We start from the raw sequence: 15,325 nt of genomic DNA on the forward strand, positions 1-15,325 counted from the left end.
CAATCTTCAATAAAAACTATATATTGACTTATCTATATGTTTTCAATGAATTTCAACTACATTCATTAAAGAAGTTCCTTTTTTGCTAAGATTTTTGGAATATTGTATATATATTTTTTTTGTAATTCATCACTTTATTTGCTATCTCATCCATAAAATTTCCTTTCTATCTTGCATCTAATGTTGCTAAACACGCTTAAAAATATGGAAGGTGATTTTTGCATGTGATTCTTTGAGAGAAAGAACCTTGTTTATTTGGTTTTTCAATTTTTATATGCACTTGGCTAGTTTTTGGTTAAGTCTATGACTAATGGCTAGAGGTTGGTAAACTAAAACTTATTTGGGATATTTGTGTAAATTTTCCATTTTTATTTAATTTTGTTGGTACACATTTTAATGAAATATTTACTTTTTTAACCACAACATATATCATTAAAATTAGAAAAATTACTTTCGTTAATCTTTATTATGTTTTGGAGAAACATAAATATTTAAAGACATATAAAAATGTATAATCTTTCAAAAGCAAAATGACAATAACTAGAAGGTGCAACACTATGAGGTATGAGGGTAAGACTCGTTTCAACAATGTTAAGTATTTACCGTGAAAATGGTAACAACAATTAAATTTGTAAATGAGACTCTAAAAATACGTGATCTATTTTTATGCTAGTTGTTAGAGCAATAGATGCTAAGAGTATGAGGTTTAACGAAGAAGTACGGGCTAAAGCAGGGCAGTAATCAAGCCAAGAAGCTTGCAGCCCGAGCCTCGGACTGGTCGATGAAGGACTTCGAGGTCGATATCTGGCTCGAGCTCTAGCTATCAAAGTTAGTCGGGAATGGGATAACAGTTAAGGTATGATCAAACAAGGCTCTTTACGGCCAATACCAAGCAATAAATGAAGAATAAGTATGAAAGCAATAACGCTAAGAGTAGCCTCGAGCTAGTAAGGACGAATAAGTTAGAGAGAAAAGAGAGAGATATTATTGATCTTGTGGAGAAATAAATGGAGCAACATCATCCCTTTACAAAGTAGTGTGGGTTCCCTTTATATAGGAGAGGAACCTGGATATAGTGCAACATGCGTTAGTTACAAAGTATGGAGATGGGACGGCTAGACGTGATGCTTCGGCATAGGCCCTGGATAGGCCGGCCCTATCAGACTTAGCTGTGTGCCTTGGGAACTTCCCCTTCTGCTCTAGCCTCGACCTTCATCTTCTTTGAGTCGGGCCTCGACGAGTCCCGAGGGAGGGGACTCGGTCGCGGCTCCACGTCCTTGGGGCCTCGAGGTATTCTTCTGAAGTGGCTTGACAGCGAGAAATTAAGTCCTATGATTTTTCCGCATACAGATAGTCTTCGCGTTTCCCAGAACGAAGCGATGGGAGATGATCCTGACACCTGACTCCACGAGCTTCTTACGGTGATGTCATACCAATGATGCAACCTGTGGCACGAGCTTTTTCGGCAATCGGGGTATCCCATGGACTTGTGTATTCGACATCATTCAATGCACTATCGATTCCCGTTCTCCAAGATGAATGCTCCGCCGTCGATTCGGTTCTTCAAGTACGCAGTAATTGCGTCAATCAGTCAATCTTCCAATGCCTCGATGACCGTGTCGTTACCCCCTATAAATGGGGGTGATTTGGCGTTGTTTTTTCTATCCAAGTACCTTTGTCAGCTCATTTTCCCATTCTTCTTATCATCTTCCTCTATCCTTGAACATTATGTTTGGGGCTCATGGCCTTAAGGCCGTTCGGCAGAACTCCCGTAGGCTATGTTGCGGCCTCTCGCCGGAGCTTCCCTTTGCCGAGCATGACCGTGTTGTTCCGTCGCTGTTGTGGTGGTTGTTACGTCTGTTGTTGCTGTTGTCGTTGGCCCGAGATGGTGATAGACGGGGAATCGGTTCTCCCTTTTTGTAGATAGTCATTTGGACTATGCACCGCTGCTCACTCGCCGACCTAGGCCTGGTGTGGAACTTCATCCCTTGGATTTTTCCTTTCCCAAGGGATAAAATGGCACTACCGGCCATCGAGGCTGGGGTCTGTCGAATCTTCAACCTTTGGCTTTGGCGGGCCATGTCTCCTTTATTTGCCTCCTCTACATCCCCTCCTTTTCCTCTTCTTCATCTTTTCCCTTGGCGGGGACCCTCCGCGGGATCGAGCTGGAAACCTAGAGGAGATGGCGGTCGAAGGAATCGCCCCCGAGGATGCGAGCTTCGAGGGGGCGGCGCTCGAGGATGCTGATACCAGAGATGGACCTTCGAGGATAGACCGAGTTCTCAGGTTTCATCACATGTACATCCTTCCATTCCTCCGTTTCTGTGTAGAGATCCTCTATAGGCTTTTGTAATTGTATGTAAAGACCCCTCGAGGGCTCTTGTACATGGATATTTATGAATATGAAGATACTTCCTTGATTTCTGTTTTCGATTCTTGCCTTATTATTGTATGCTCTTGTGCCCTTCGAGGCCTTTGAATGTTTTCCTTTGTTGTTGACCACTGATATCTAACTCGAATGCGAGCGTTCTATCTGATCCTCTATTGATTGACATGCTCTTTTCCGAGCCCATCGCCGTACCTCGGACCAAGCCTGAATTGATTTGATAGGCTCGGGCTATCGGGCCCTCCGAGTTGCATGGAGATAGTACGCTGAGTTTTGGAGCTTTCGAGAGTGGTATCCTGAGTAAAGGTCAGCTTCGGGTACCTAGGGGTCTGCTTTGAACCTGATGCAGATAGCCTTTTAAAGGTAGTTGATAGACTTCCGTTGAGGGGTTGCCTATGCTTAGGCGATGCCTCGAGCCCTCTTAGAGCCTTCATGATCGGAGCTTTTGCATGCTTACTCTTCTTTTTAGAAAGAAAAACCATGAGATCGGGTACTGCCTCGAATTCTATGATGGCGTTGAAGGCTTACCGAAGCTTGACTTCTTTTTTGGCAGAGATCCTCGAGGTCGGGCACTACCTCGAGACTGGAGATGATACATTTGACTCATTGAGGCCTAACTTTTTGTCGATGGATGCCTCTGGGGTCGAGTACCACCCCGGGATCTGTACCGAGGCTATTGGCCTCCCGGGACTTTACTCTGGATAGGCGAATAGTTGTTGTTTCCACATATATATGGGGTGTCTTTTGCTTCTTTGGGAGATCACATTATTTCGGATAACTATCCCTCCGCCTTGGCATCGGGTCCTTCGTCTCTTCAGGCGCAAAAGGCGTTAGCGCACGTCCTTGCTTTAGTCTGTCAATTCTACTATAGCTATGGTAGCTACTTCGGGGCCGGCCCGGCATGGAGGGGAGAGTTCCACTCCCAGCGTTCAGGATCCCCGGGAGTTCACTCTGAAGACTGCGTCTTTGATAAGAGAGGAACATCTGGAGATGGTGAGGAGATACTGCGGATGGAGAGAGGGGATAACACTGCAGGTGCTTTCCCTGGATGAGAGTATTACGGACTCTGCTGATGGATTCTTGAACGTATACATATATCCTTTCGCATTTGGCCCCCTTGATAGGGTCGTGCTTGATTTCTTCTTGAAGTATCGGGTTACTTTGGCGCAGATACATCCATCGTTTTGGCAAGTGGTGCTGATGATAAGGTTCTTTGCGGAGAAGGCTGGGCTTGAATTCACGCTCAGCTACCTCGTCAGGTTGTACCGGCCCTTTCATCACCGAGGCCTATTAATATTGTGGTGTCGTTCGTCTACTCCCTTCGTTGTCGATGATAAAGAAGATGGGGATCAAGAGTGGGTCAGACGATTTTTCCGGGTCCGGACGACTGATATTATCCCCGTGGAGCTCATGTCATTTCTTGAGGGATGGAATTATGCACGTGAGCGGGGTGTCTCGTGCTTCCTTAGATTTGCTTATAGTAAAAACCAGTTGAGTAATTGTGTCTCCTTCCTTTTTGATTGCAGCAACTTCATGGATGTCGGGCGAAGTTCTCGGTCTGCCTGGCTGGGTCCGGAAGTTGGCGATCTATTCGACTTGCGATAAACGTAGGTGGCGAGCTGTGTCCCGTGACAGATGGGAAGTGAAATACCAGGGTATGCGCGTACACTACTCCTGCCTTGGTCTTCATATATTTGAGATGACATTTTCCTCTTTCTTTTGTATCGGCTTTGCCGTTGTATGTATCGGGCGGTTCCTTGAGGCGAGATTGTGCCCCTCCGGAGAGGGGAAGGAGTCATCGGCCTCAGAGCCGAGGGACGATAGCGGTAAATGGGATTCGCACCCGCAATGTGATGGAGCTTTTAATGGGGCTCAACGGGCCCGTGTCTTTGATGAGAGGACATCGCCCGAGCCTGCTGTTCCCGGAGCATCTGATTCTAGAACGATGGTTCCTTCGAGTGAATATGCTTTGCCCGAGGTTGTCTCTTTCGGGGCCGAAGGGGCAGGACCAACAGGAGTGTGCTCCGCCTTCGAGGAAGTCTGCCAACTTCACTTCATGGTGAGTTTCGGTGCAGTCCTTTTGTATTTTGCGTCCTTTTTCTTTATCGAGTTCTTCTTCTGCAGGCCTTTGATAGGCTCAGGTCTGAGCTGCTCCGTCATGGGGCCAGAGCTTTCCGAATGAGGGTGAGTCCCTTAGGCTCCTCAGCGAGGAGAAGGAGGTTGAGTTGATGCACTGGCAATACGAGGTGTATCAGAGCTCGAATTACGAGAGCTATTTGACGGAGTAGGTAACCTTTCGTAGTACGCACTTCGCTCTTTTTGACCCTTAAGGTTAATACTTTTGCCTATCTTAACTACAAAAACAGACAGAAGCTTTGGAGTACCTTAAGGACGAAGCCGACCGAGTCAGGAATGTTTGCGATGAACTGAGGGCTCAGGTGCAGGCTCAAGCTTTAGAGGAGATGGGTGCCTTGGCCAGGGTTCCTGCCTTCGAGGCCCAACTCCGCTTGGCTCGTGACAATGCTACCGTTCAGGCGGATATGATTGGGAAGTTTGAGTCCTATCTCTCGAAGGGCTGAGATAATCGATGCTCGAGCTAAAGCAACATTAAGTCGAACCAAGGCTGATCAGGAGATGGCGATTCATGTGAAGAACGTTGCTAATGTCCAAGCCAAATTGAAGCAGGCCCTCGATCGTGAGAAGAGTATTGAGGAATATGTTCGTTGAAGATCCCGAAAAGAGGTACTTGAGGAGATCGGCGCTAGGGGCTTTGTTCTCTCGAAGGAGTTGGCTCGAGCAAGGGCGGACGAGCGCGATGATCGGTCACTTCTTGTTGACGCCACGGAGAGTGAATCTAGGGCTGGCAGACTATAGCCTTTTGGAGCGGAGAGTAGATTTCGCCGTTTTTCCACTTTGTATTTGATATTTTTAGAGCATGGTTATAGATGGAGAACGTGCCTTTTGCGTATATAAATAAGAGAAAACTTGAAGCTTTATCTCTTTTGTATCTCTTTATGCATTGTTTTCGACCAGACGAGCTAGTTTCGGTGTTTGGCGGGAGCCCCGTGGGTTCGGATCTAATTAGGCAGGCCTAGAGGCTCTTAAGTGCGATTTTTTATGCGAGTAGGTATTAGGGCCTTTGTGCTTTGCCCAGCTATTTTAGGCCTAGTCTCCGAGTCAGGCCTTGACTAGAGCTTACCTGACCTTCAATCTCTTGTGCCTGCATGGGCGGATTGATGATTGTTCTTGTCCCTTGCCCTTGGGAATTTGTGTTTCACCTATTTTTGACCCTCAAGTTTTTTCGTTCCTACATGGGCGGATGACGATGGCCCTCGCGCTCTGGGTCGAAGCGACCTTTTAAGTGTGGCCTGGAGGCTTGTTTGGCTGGCGACAATGGCACTTATGCTATGCCCTTAGGCATTTGAAGTTAACTATTTTGGATCCGGTCTCCGAATCGGGTTGCGACTCGAGCTCATTTTAATCCTCAAGTTTTCAATTTTCAAGTTGCCAATAGTGGCTCTTAGGCTGTTTGGTTATTGAGACCTTTTAGTGTGCGGCCCAGAGGCTCATTTGGCTGGTGATAATGGCTCTTACATTTTTGCCCATGGCCATTTTGTAGCCTTTGTTTTCTTCTCGTTAAGGTCTTTTGAAATGATTTTGCCTGACCCATCATCGGTTCGGGAAGAACCTCGATTTCAAGCTGTTAGTGTTGATGTTCGAGCACCTAGGAAGGTTCTTAGCTCATAGGTTGAGTAGCTCGAAGCCTTGTGATTTGGAGCTGACATGGTCGAAGCTCGTTTGCATGTTGAGGGAAGCCTGTTTTAACCGGTTCTTTTCGAAGTATATTCGAAGTAATGGCCTGCGATTTTGTTAGCGATAGTTGGGCGTCCTCGAGTTGCGTTAATTTGGCTAGAGCAGCCGTTTTGATCGTAGTCATATGTGTTTGGCCGAAGCCATTTTTGATCCCGAGTGATAGTTTAGGCGTCTACACTGAGGGTATGCCCTTTTGGGATTCTTACAAATGCGACGTATAACCTAAACTTCAGGATTGAGTTTTATGCCTGTAGTAAGGTTTTACAAAATTTTCATGCATGTTGAGGTCTTACAGTTTGTCATGCCTGTTAAGGTCTTACAGTTTGTCATACCTATTAAGATCTTACAATTTTTGTTGCTATGTAGAATAGTTCTGGTTATACCGAGTCTGTCCGCTCAGGGTCTTACGACCTCGGGTTTTCCAGTGTATGTCGATTGGTACAGTCTCCGAGTCATCGAGTTTGCTTAGGCTCGAAGGCCGTTATTTGTGAGCTCAGAGTTACCTTGTTGGGGCTTTATGAGCCCGGAGTTCCGACCCTGGGGTCGTGCGGGTGCCAAATAGTTGATGCTAAGTCTCCGAGTATTTCAGGACGCATTTGGTGGAGGGATCCCTGCGAGAGTATGCTGAAATTTCCCCTTGTATGAGATGCTGAAAGATATTTTTTCATTGTTTGGCATAAATACATATCGTTTCATTATTGTGAGCTCGGCCCGCACGGGCGCGACTCCTTGGACCGTTTGGTATGGTACACGATTCCCTACTGAAACTCAGTCTACCGTTCCCCGACCCTTCCAAGTAGACGACGCCTTCGAAAGGGGGGGGGGGTCCTTCATCATTTGATTACATAAGAAGGCATGTGATCTTGTCGGATCCTCCTTAGGGGGTACGTTGCTCCACTAAGAACCATGCTGGCGAGACCCTCTTTGGGGCGAAAGTCTGGTCGAGGGGAAAGAGCGCGGTAAGTTCCGTTAAGGCCTTGGGGTCTCTGGGTAGAGTTAGAACTTCCGAACGCCCTGGCCAGGTGTCTGCATATAGGTTAGTGAAAAATAACAAAGGGGGGAGGTAGTTTTTCTTTACCGCGGGATGTGTAGGCGACGTTCGGGGGTTTGGTATGTTCTTGCTGTTTCGGGGCATGGACTCTAGCACGGCCCTCCGTTGTGCTTAATCGGGCTTAGCCGAAGATGTGGTTTACTTACCCTTTGACTCTTTCAAGAGTGGATATATTGGTGCCAGCGATGCGTTATGTGATGCAGAATTTCCCCTTGTCGCATATTGCTTCCTGCCGACAATTTTAATTCTGTACCTTGCATGGAATTTCATCCTTTTGGTGAAGTGGGGGCAACCCTGTATTCGGGCGATGTGCCCGCGGTCGTCTGAATAAGGCATCTGTGCCTTGTGCCTCCCTTGATGATACGGGACTCGACGTTCCGGTCTGGGCCAATTATGTTGTACTGAGAGAATGGTCTTTCTCATTGTCATAGCGATCGCCATTCGGAATTTGTCAAAAATTCAAGAGGTGGTTGTGTTTTGACCCCGACGGTCTGAGCCGCCCCATCATCCTTGGCCCGACAGTGCTGATTGAGCTACCTTCACTCATGTGCACATGTTTTATTTAAAACGGATTTAGTGAGGAAGAAGGTTACCAGTATGTCATTGTGAGGTCGAGACGAGGCCTCGATATCCTCTTTGTTGAATGTATGGGCGTCCTTGAGGGTATATCCCCAGATCTTCCTTTCTCCGGTGACGAGAAATTTTGCTCTCCCTTTTACAAGTTCTTGGAAAGGGTCGTCGATCCTCCATTGTCGTGGCAATGCGCTGCGGCCCGTTTGCTTTGTTCCTCCTGGCCGCCTGCCATACTGGGACTGAACTTGAATTCGATCGTTCGTCAGTTCTCGGCGGTGATTTTTGTTGAGCGGCTTGGCGTTTTTCCTTCGGAGTTGGTGGCTATCTCCGGCCCCGTGGCCGCACTTGGTATGTAGTTCCCGCACCAGGTTGTGATCCCTTTGAGAGGAATTCGACCGAATTGGTCCGAGCCATTGGACGTCCCTGGTTTCGCCTACGGCGAACACGATGTTTGGTACAGCGATGTGAAAATTGTACTCTGATGGGCAAGGCGCCCATGTCGGCCATGCGACCTCGTTGAATTTGGCTTTGTTAATTATTCCTCGAGGATATTGTCCTCGGGCCATTCTCCGATCGTTGCGAGGTAGATTGCATCTCGGGGCGTTCCTCCTGTCTGCGGCGCACAGGTGGTACCTCCCTCTGTTTGGCATTGGTTTCTTTGCCAGGAGCCTGTTTGGGTAAGCTGAGCCCGAGGAGGCTCCCGGATGGTCATCCACGACCCTGATATGCGACTGATGCCGAGTACGGGCATCCGACCAGGTCTTGGCTGGGTACCTGATCAAGTTTCATTTGAACTGCCTCGAAATCGTCGGGCCTGGTTTGTTTAGGCTTTGAGTGAAGGCCTGTATTGCCCAGTTATTCGAGATCGGGGGCAATCTCGTTCGTTCCATCAAGGAATGAGGTGCGAATTCCCGTGGTATTTCATTCCCCCTTTGTTCGGCCCTGGATGTGTCCGGCTCCCTCATCGTTGCTTCGATGGCATCGGCGTATGTCTTTATGGAGGAGCCTGTCGGTATGGTAGGCGAGTTTATGGGGTCGGGCGCTAGGTTATGATGGTTCATTTTGAGAGTGTTTCCCGAACCTCTTCAACAAGACGGGCTTGATCTCATCATCTTTTGCATCATTGCCTTTTCTCGCGCACGTATAGGCGGTGATGTGTTCGTTGGGATCTGAGGTCCCGTTGTACTTAGGGAGTTCTAGCGTTCTGGACTTCTTTGAAATGGGTTCTGGGGCCGCTTCCTCGGGGAACAGCCGTTGCACGAATTTTCACGAACCTGATTCAATCCTTTCAGAGAGATCCCCAAGCATCTTTGCTATGGCAAGGTCGGCTACCGATCCGTTATTGCTTGATCCCTCAGGTACTTGCTCGGGGGGGGATGCTTCCGGCGCTGCTGTGCTGGGAGTCTTCGGATGGCATTGTAACTGAGCAATGACCAACTGTTGTGCTTGCAACATTTCAAAAATAACATGAAGACTAACTTCCTATGCTTCCCGAGCTGGAGTCTTTTGGGCTTCCTGTTGGTCGCCATGTTGTATGCTTTCGTCGGTGCGCGAGGATTCGTCGGCCCTCTGCGCGTCTTGCGAAACCGCATCCGCTGGAATCGGTCCAGGTGCGTTATCGGGATTCTGCGGTGACGTGCCAACGACTGGAACATCCATACCATTTTCTCCGTGATTTTCGAGGTAGCCTTTCTTAACCCCGTTTGCCGAGCCAGACATTTCGACCTGAAATCAAGAGATCTTGGACAAGAAAAAGCATGAAAGATAACTTGCATTTGTGTAATGAAACCAACAAGAAAATAATCACTATTATTTTTAGCCCCACGGGGGGCGCCAAACTATTTACCGTGAAAATGGTAACAACAATTAAATTTGTAAATAGGACTCTAAAAATACGTGCCTATTTTTATGCTAGTTGTTAGAGCAGTAGATGCTAAGGGTATGAGGTTTAACGAAGAAATACGGGCTAAAGCAGGGCACTAATCAAGCCGAGAAGCTTGCAGCCCGAGCCTCGGACTGGTCGATGAAGGACTTCGAGGTCGATATCTGGCTCGAGCTCTAGCTATCGGGGGTAGTCGGGAATGGGATAACAGTTAAGGTATGATCAAACAAGGCTCTTTACGGCCAATACCAAGCAATAAATGAAGAACAAATATGAAAGCAATAACGCTAAGAGTAGTCTCGAGCTAGTAAGGACGAATAAGTTAGAGAGAAGAGAGAGAGATATTATTGATCTTGTGGAGAAATAGATGGAGCAACATCAGCCCTTTACAAAGTAGTGTGGGTTCCCTTTATATAGGAGGGGAACCCGGATATAGTACAACATGCATTAGTTACAAAGTATGGAGATGAGACGGCTAGATGTGACGCTTCGGCATAGGCCATGGATAGGCCGGCCCTGTCAGACTTAGTCGTGTGCCTTGGGAACTTCCCCTTCTGCTCTAGCCTCGACCTTCGTCTTCTTTGAGTCGGGCCTCGACAAGCCCCGAGGGAGGGGACTCGACCGCGGCTCCACGTCCTCGGGGCCTCGAGGTATTCTTCCGAAGTGGCTTGATAGCGAGAAATTAAGTCCTCTGATTTTGCCGCATACATTAAGGTATTTTCTTTCAAAGTTGTTCATGTTTTTTTTTCCCTTGTAGGAAAGAGATCCCTTTCCCTCGCTTTAAAAAATGATGAATATGAAGTCCGGAAGGCTACATGTACTATAGATCCTCTGACACCCAATCGGGTTGCCTTCCCAGGTCTCGCCAGTGGCAATGCGAACGCTTGTGAGTGCATTAAGTAAAAAGTGCGAGAACATGATATTTTATGAATGATGCCATGTTTTGTCAAAGAGTGGTAATAGAGGGCGAAATTTGCCACTTTAGTCTGTTTGCATGACTTTAATAGTGGTGTTAAATTGTCTTTCATGTTTCAACTAAAGCCTTGAATTGAAGAAGTGTAGGCAAGACAACATATTTTTAAAACAAAGGATATACCCTATTGAAAGTAGTGTAATCATCCACACAAAGACTAACAATATAGCAACGACCATCTGCGGACAAAAATAGGAATGGACCAAAAACATCAGCACATACAACTTGTAAAATGGAAGAGCATTTATTTGGACTAAGAGGAAGAGACAATTTATGAGACAGGCCAAGCTGACAAGCGGTACATATATCTTTAAAATCAAGTCTTAACCCTTTATAAATATAGACATTTGGTAAGGTCTTAAAAGCCTTACCAGAGCAATTCATAGTAGAATTCTGTGCATGTTAGGCGTTTTGATAAGGTCTTAAATCTTAGCCAGAGCCATTTATAGAATAATTCTATGCATGTTGTTTCACATATATTGATTCTTAAATTCTTTCTCATATTCTCGTTACAATCAACCTAAAAGGATCATATTGGCCGTAATAGTTGGAGCAAGGAAAACTAAATTCTATTTCTAGAACTCCTAGACAACATAGGAGGTTTACATGTGTTTCCATGTATTACATGCAATATTGTCAGAGCTATAGAATATTCCAATGGCTCAGCATATACTTAAACAGCTCCATTCACCATGGAAACCTACAGAGAGGTTTCATGAGTTCTCAGTTTGTTTATTTCCACAAACAGGGCACGTATAGAAGATAGTCTGGCCTTCATCAGCAGATCTAATCTGTTCAAAGAAGCAAGTGGTGTTAGGATAACATGAAAAGCTTAGCAGCAAAAGGCAAAGTCTGAGAAGAATATGGACAAACGCAAAGCAAGAGTACCTGTCTGGCTACATATGACATGCCTAAATGCTGACAAGTTTTACATTTTGCATTGTAGTCCTGTAAACCATACGAACAGCAATTAACAGAAAGAACGTGTAAACATAAAGAATGTTATGGGACACTGCAGACTGCACTAACCATTTGCTTTAGCTCCTTCTCTTCTTCAAGATCATCAAATGAAGATATGCCCAATTCCCTTCTAATAGCCTACAGAAAAATCTATTATATGCTCAGTAAACACATGTCAGCACAAAAATGACGAAGAACATACACGAGCTTCCTGCCACCCAGAATATTTTGCTCTATGTATTTTACATTTCTTCTCTTCCACCTAATGTTTCCCGTCCTCCATTTCACCATTTTTTGTTCTTCCACATCAGATATAAAGTTTATTCTTCATCTAGGCAATGATAAAGGAAGTTGCATTGCATTATGGAGGCTACTGGGAGAATGCCCGTAACTTCCTTGACTGAGCATAATATTATTCTCTTTCTTTATTTTATTCAATATTTTAAACCATTTAAAGACAAAGCAAACCGTAGAGCTTCTTTGAGTGAGAAAAATATATCCAGAGGTGATGCCATATGTAAAGTATCTCTGTAACAGTTAGGGATGCAAACACACAAGCATGTTGGATTTCTTCTAATTCGTTTTTTGTCAAGTAAATTATCGTACTCCGCATAATCACCCCTTCCCTGCACTCCACCAACTGAAATAGGCTACAAATACCTTCAATATAGGTCTCGCTACAGCAGGGTGAACTAACACAATCCTCACTCCGACCGCTTAAAAGTCCAGAATTTCTATGAAATGATAAACCATCCTACATATAACAATCACACCTCAATCCCAAACTAGTTGGAGTCAGCTATATGAATCCTCAATATCCATTCTGCTCCCACATATGATACCATTAGGAAAATATGCAATACACTCTCCTGACCTGCTGGCAGTTTTTCAGCGTTTCGAACTCTGAAATCTCCTCTTACAATTAAAGGCTTCCCATCATTTTCAGGGAATTCAATACCGTTCTACATGTCAAAATGCCAAGAAATAAGAATACGCTACATAGCTTATCATTCACTACTAGAAAGTAGAAACCGGTAATGCACAACATATTAAATGATCCATTCCTCAAAGTGGAGTAGCATATTTTTATGTAGCAAGTGTCCAGAATTATTTCTATTTCAAAAATTCAAAATGAGTTTCATGAGTTAAAAGTCAACATCTTAAACTAACACTGAGTAAATGACCATTCTAGCGAAAGAATTATACTGGCCACAGTACCAAACACTGAAAACATGAAACTCAACCAACTCTCAGCAATCCAAGGAACCCACAGAAACCCAGAAAATTAAATATTGAAGTTTAGAACTACAACTAGAATATAGATGGAAATTTGGAAGAAAAAGATATGGATGACCATTCCCTTATGCATCATGTGGACCATCTGGCTGGAAAGGAACAAAAGATGCTTTGAAGATCAGAGGACCCAGAATCCTACACTAAAAAATAGTTGCTTGCAGAATTTATATTTTTGGTGTAAGGAAAGGGTAGCAGAAGACTTGGTGCAGTTATTAGATTATATGGAATTGCAGAAGCTCTATCTGTAATTGCTATCCTCTGAAGTTTGCTTGTACTTTAAAAGTACCCCCTTGGTACTTTTTTGAAGTTTCTTAACAAAAGTTAATTTACCTGATGAAAAAAAAAACTAGAATATAGATGGAAATAGAAAATTAAAACAACTTGAATCCAAATGGGAGTTCCCTCATAATTTCGAACCAGCTTTTTCCAATCTATCGGAAACCTTTGAGTACCAAAAAAAACAGTACAAGTTTAAGCAACGATAATTGAAGGAAATAGTATGGGAAATAACAGTTATTAGAGAAAACATGATGAGATGGGAGGCAAGTTTTGGGTACCAACATATTAAAAATGTTCAAGTGACACGAATAGAAGGGAAGAACAAGGGAAACAAGAACATTTTAGTGAAAACTATGAAATAGGAGATGGAAAGACGAGCAGATGCCTTCTTAAACAACAGAAATTCAAGCTCAGGCGAGTGCGTTGATTTAGTTTTTTATTCCTCATTTCTTTTTACTTCTAGATTATTTTCTTATGTATTTGGCTTAAAACCTTCCGTAGATTTTTAAGACAAGGCACATAATTATGTTATTTTATTAACATTAAGACAAAAAAAAATCTCAATCACTTGACACTCGGTGAATAGAGGCTAATGACTACTCAAAAAAGTAATTCAGATGTGTAATTTATTACTAGCAAGTAACACTTTTAAGGCAGTTTTCCATATCCTCAAACAAATGAACACCATTCTTGTCAAGATCATAACTTCAACTGTTGTTGGTGGAAAGTGGAGATGGTCAGACAAATTCCTTCGTTATACTCCTTCACATAAACATTTCCTAATCTTTAAATACCAGAATATCATTAGATTAAAAACTTTTTGCACAGCTTCTTTAGCGGCTTATGTAATTACAACTAGCTTTCTCGCTCTCACCTCAATACATGTATGATGTATCAGTGATGCCTACAATTCTAAATAAAGCATACCTCAGCAGAAATGGTATAGCGTATCTCGTTTCCAGCAATCTCTAAAAAAATTTAACAAGAGAAAAGTGTTGTCAATAATAGAATATTTAATTCCGGTGCAAAGAAGCAGAAAACATACAATGACAATCCCAACAAATTCGTCAACCTGAAGTGGAAATTAAGAGCTATATCCTTCAAAGAAATATCCAGATGATTCGTTATCACTATGAAAACATTATTCAACCTATTGTGCCTTTCTAGAAGTCCACATATTGTCTCTATCCATTATTTGCTTCTCTTTCTTTCTTTTTTGGGTATCCCATCCAACAAACTTGAGTCCACCCTTGCCAGTCATTATAAAAAGAAGCTATTAACAATTTCCCCGGTTTGATATACACTGCTTCTTTTCCTCAGGGTGAAGGACATTAAAATTGAATGTTAACAATGACTAACCGTTCAATTCAGCGCAACTAAACAAATAAAAAGCGGGCAAAAGGGTAAAGACTTGAAGGCATATGCTCTATATGCTAGTTCAATCCATTAGTTTAACATTTTTCGCAAATTTCCCTAGTTTGCTCCAGAATTGCTTCCCAGTCCAAAAAACAGTATGAAACTTTCGACAGGTGAAATTACACAGACAAGTGAAGTTGAAGATACAGCGAAAGACTAAAAAAAAATTAAAGGGTTGGAAAAGGCGAAACCTTTGACTCGTTTCTTGAATTTGCATAAGGGACAGCGAGCATACTTGGGGGAATCAAACGTAAGCATTGTTCCACACATTTCACAGAACATGAAATCCCGTTGTCGGAAGTATGCCATCTCTATATATTTTGCGGCAAATCGAATGGTAAAGAATAGAGAACAAACTGTAAACCTATTTGCTTTTCTTCAGACTGTAGAGCGATTATTATTACACACGAAGTTCAGAGGCGATTATTATAAACCGTTAGAACTCAGGGTTTAGGGTTTTAGTTGAACAAAGAGCTGTGAACCGGACTATGAGAGTCGGAATAAAGTATAGCCTTAACTAGCATTGTGAAAAAGGTCTAATTTACCCTTAACTTATTTAATAGTTCACATTTGCTCCTATAACTTTGCAACAACAACAACAACGACCCAGTATAATCCCACAAGTGGGGTCTGGGGAGGGTAATATGTACGCAGACCTTACCCCTACCCCGAAGGGTAGAGAGGCTGTTTCCAGGA

At 43.9% G+C, this 15,325-nt stretch overlaps 1 protein-coding gene across 1 annotated transcript; it reads right to left on the reverse strand.

Annotated features, from left to right (window-relative positions):
• Positions 1 to 11,093: 11,093 nt before the first annotated feature.
• LOC104217888 (uncharacterized) lies at positions 11,094 to 15,105 on the reverse strand. Its single transcript, XM_009768224.2, has 5 exons — positions 14,821 to 15,105; positions 14,141 to 14,181; positions 11,708 to 11,776; positions 11,567 to 11,626; positions 11,094 to 11,469 (listed from the first exon to the last, which is right to left on the reverse strand). Exons 1-5 carry the CDS (start codon positions 14,936 to 14,938, stop codon positions 11,392 to 11,394), a joined length of 366 nt encoding a protein of 121 aa, XP_009766526.1. The 5' UTR covers positions 14,939 to 15,105; the 3' UTR covers positions 11,094 to 11,391.
• Between the last annotated feature and the right edge of the window lie 220 nt (positions 15,106 to 15,325).

The sequence above is a fragment of the Nicotiana sylvestris genome, chromosome 8, assembly GCF_000393655.2.
Source record: "Nicotiana sylvestris chromosome 8, ASM39365v2, whole genome shotgun sequence".
Taxonomy (NCBI): Eukaryota; Viridiplantae; Streptophyta; class Magnoliopsida; order Solanales; family Solanaceae; genus Nicotiana; species Nicotiana sylvestris.

Coding starts and splice junctions, on each gene's coding strand:
- LOC104217888 (XM_009768224.2), bottom strand. CDS start 14,938: ATGGCATACTTCCGACAACGGGATTTCATGTTCTGTGAAATGTGTGGA. Junction 11,777..14,140: donor GCTATACCATTTCTGCTGAG/GTATGCTTTATT, acceptor ATTTTTCTGTAG/GCTATTAGAAGGGAATTGGG. Junction 11,470..11,566: donor TGTCATATGTAGCCAGACAG/GTACTCTTGCTT, acceptor TTCTTTGAACAG/ATTAGATCTGCTGATGAAGG.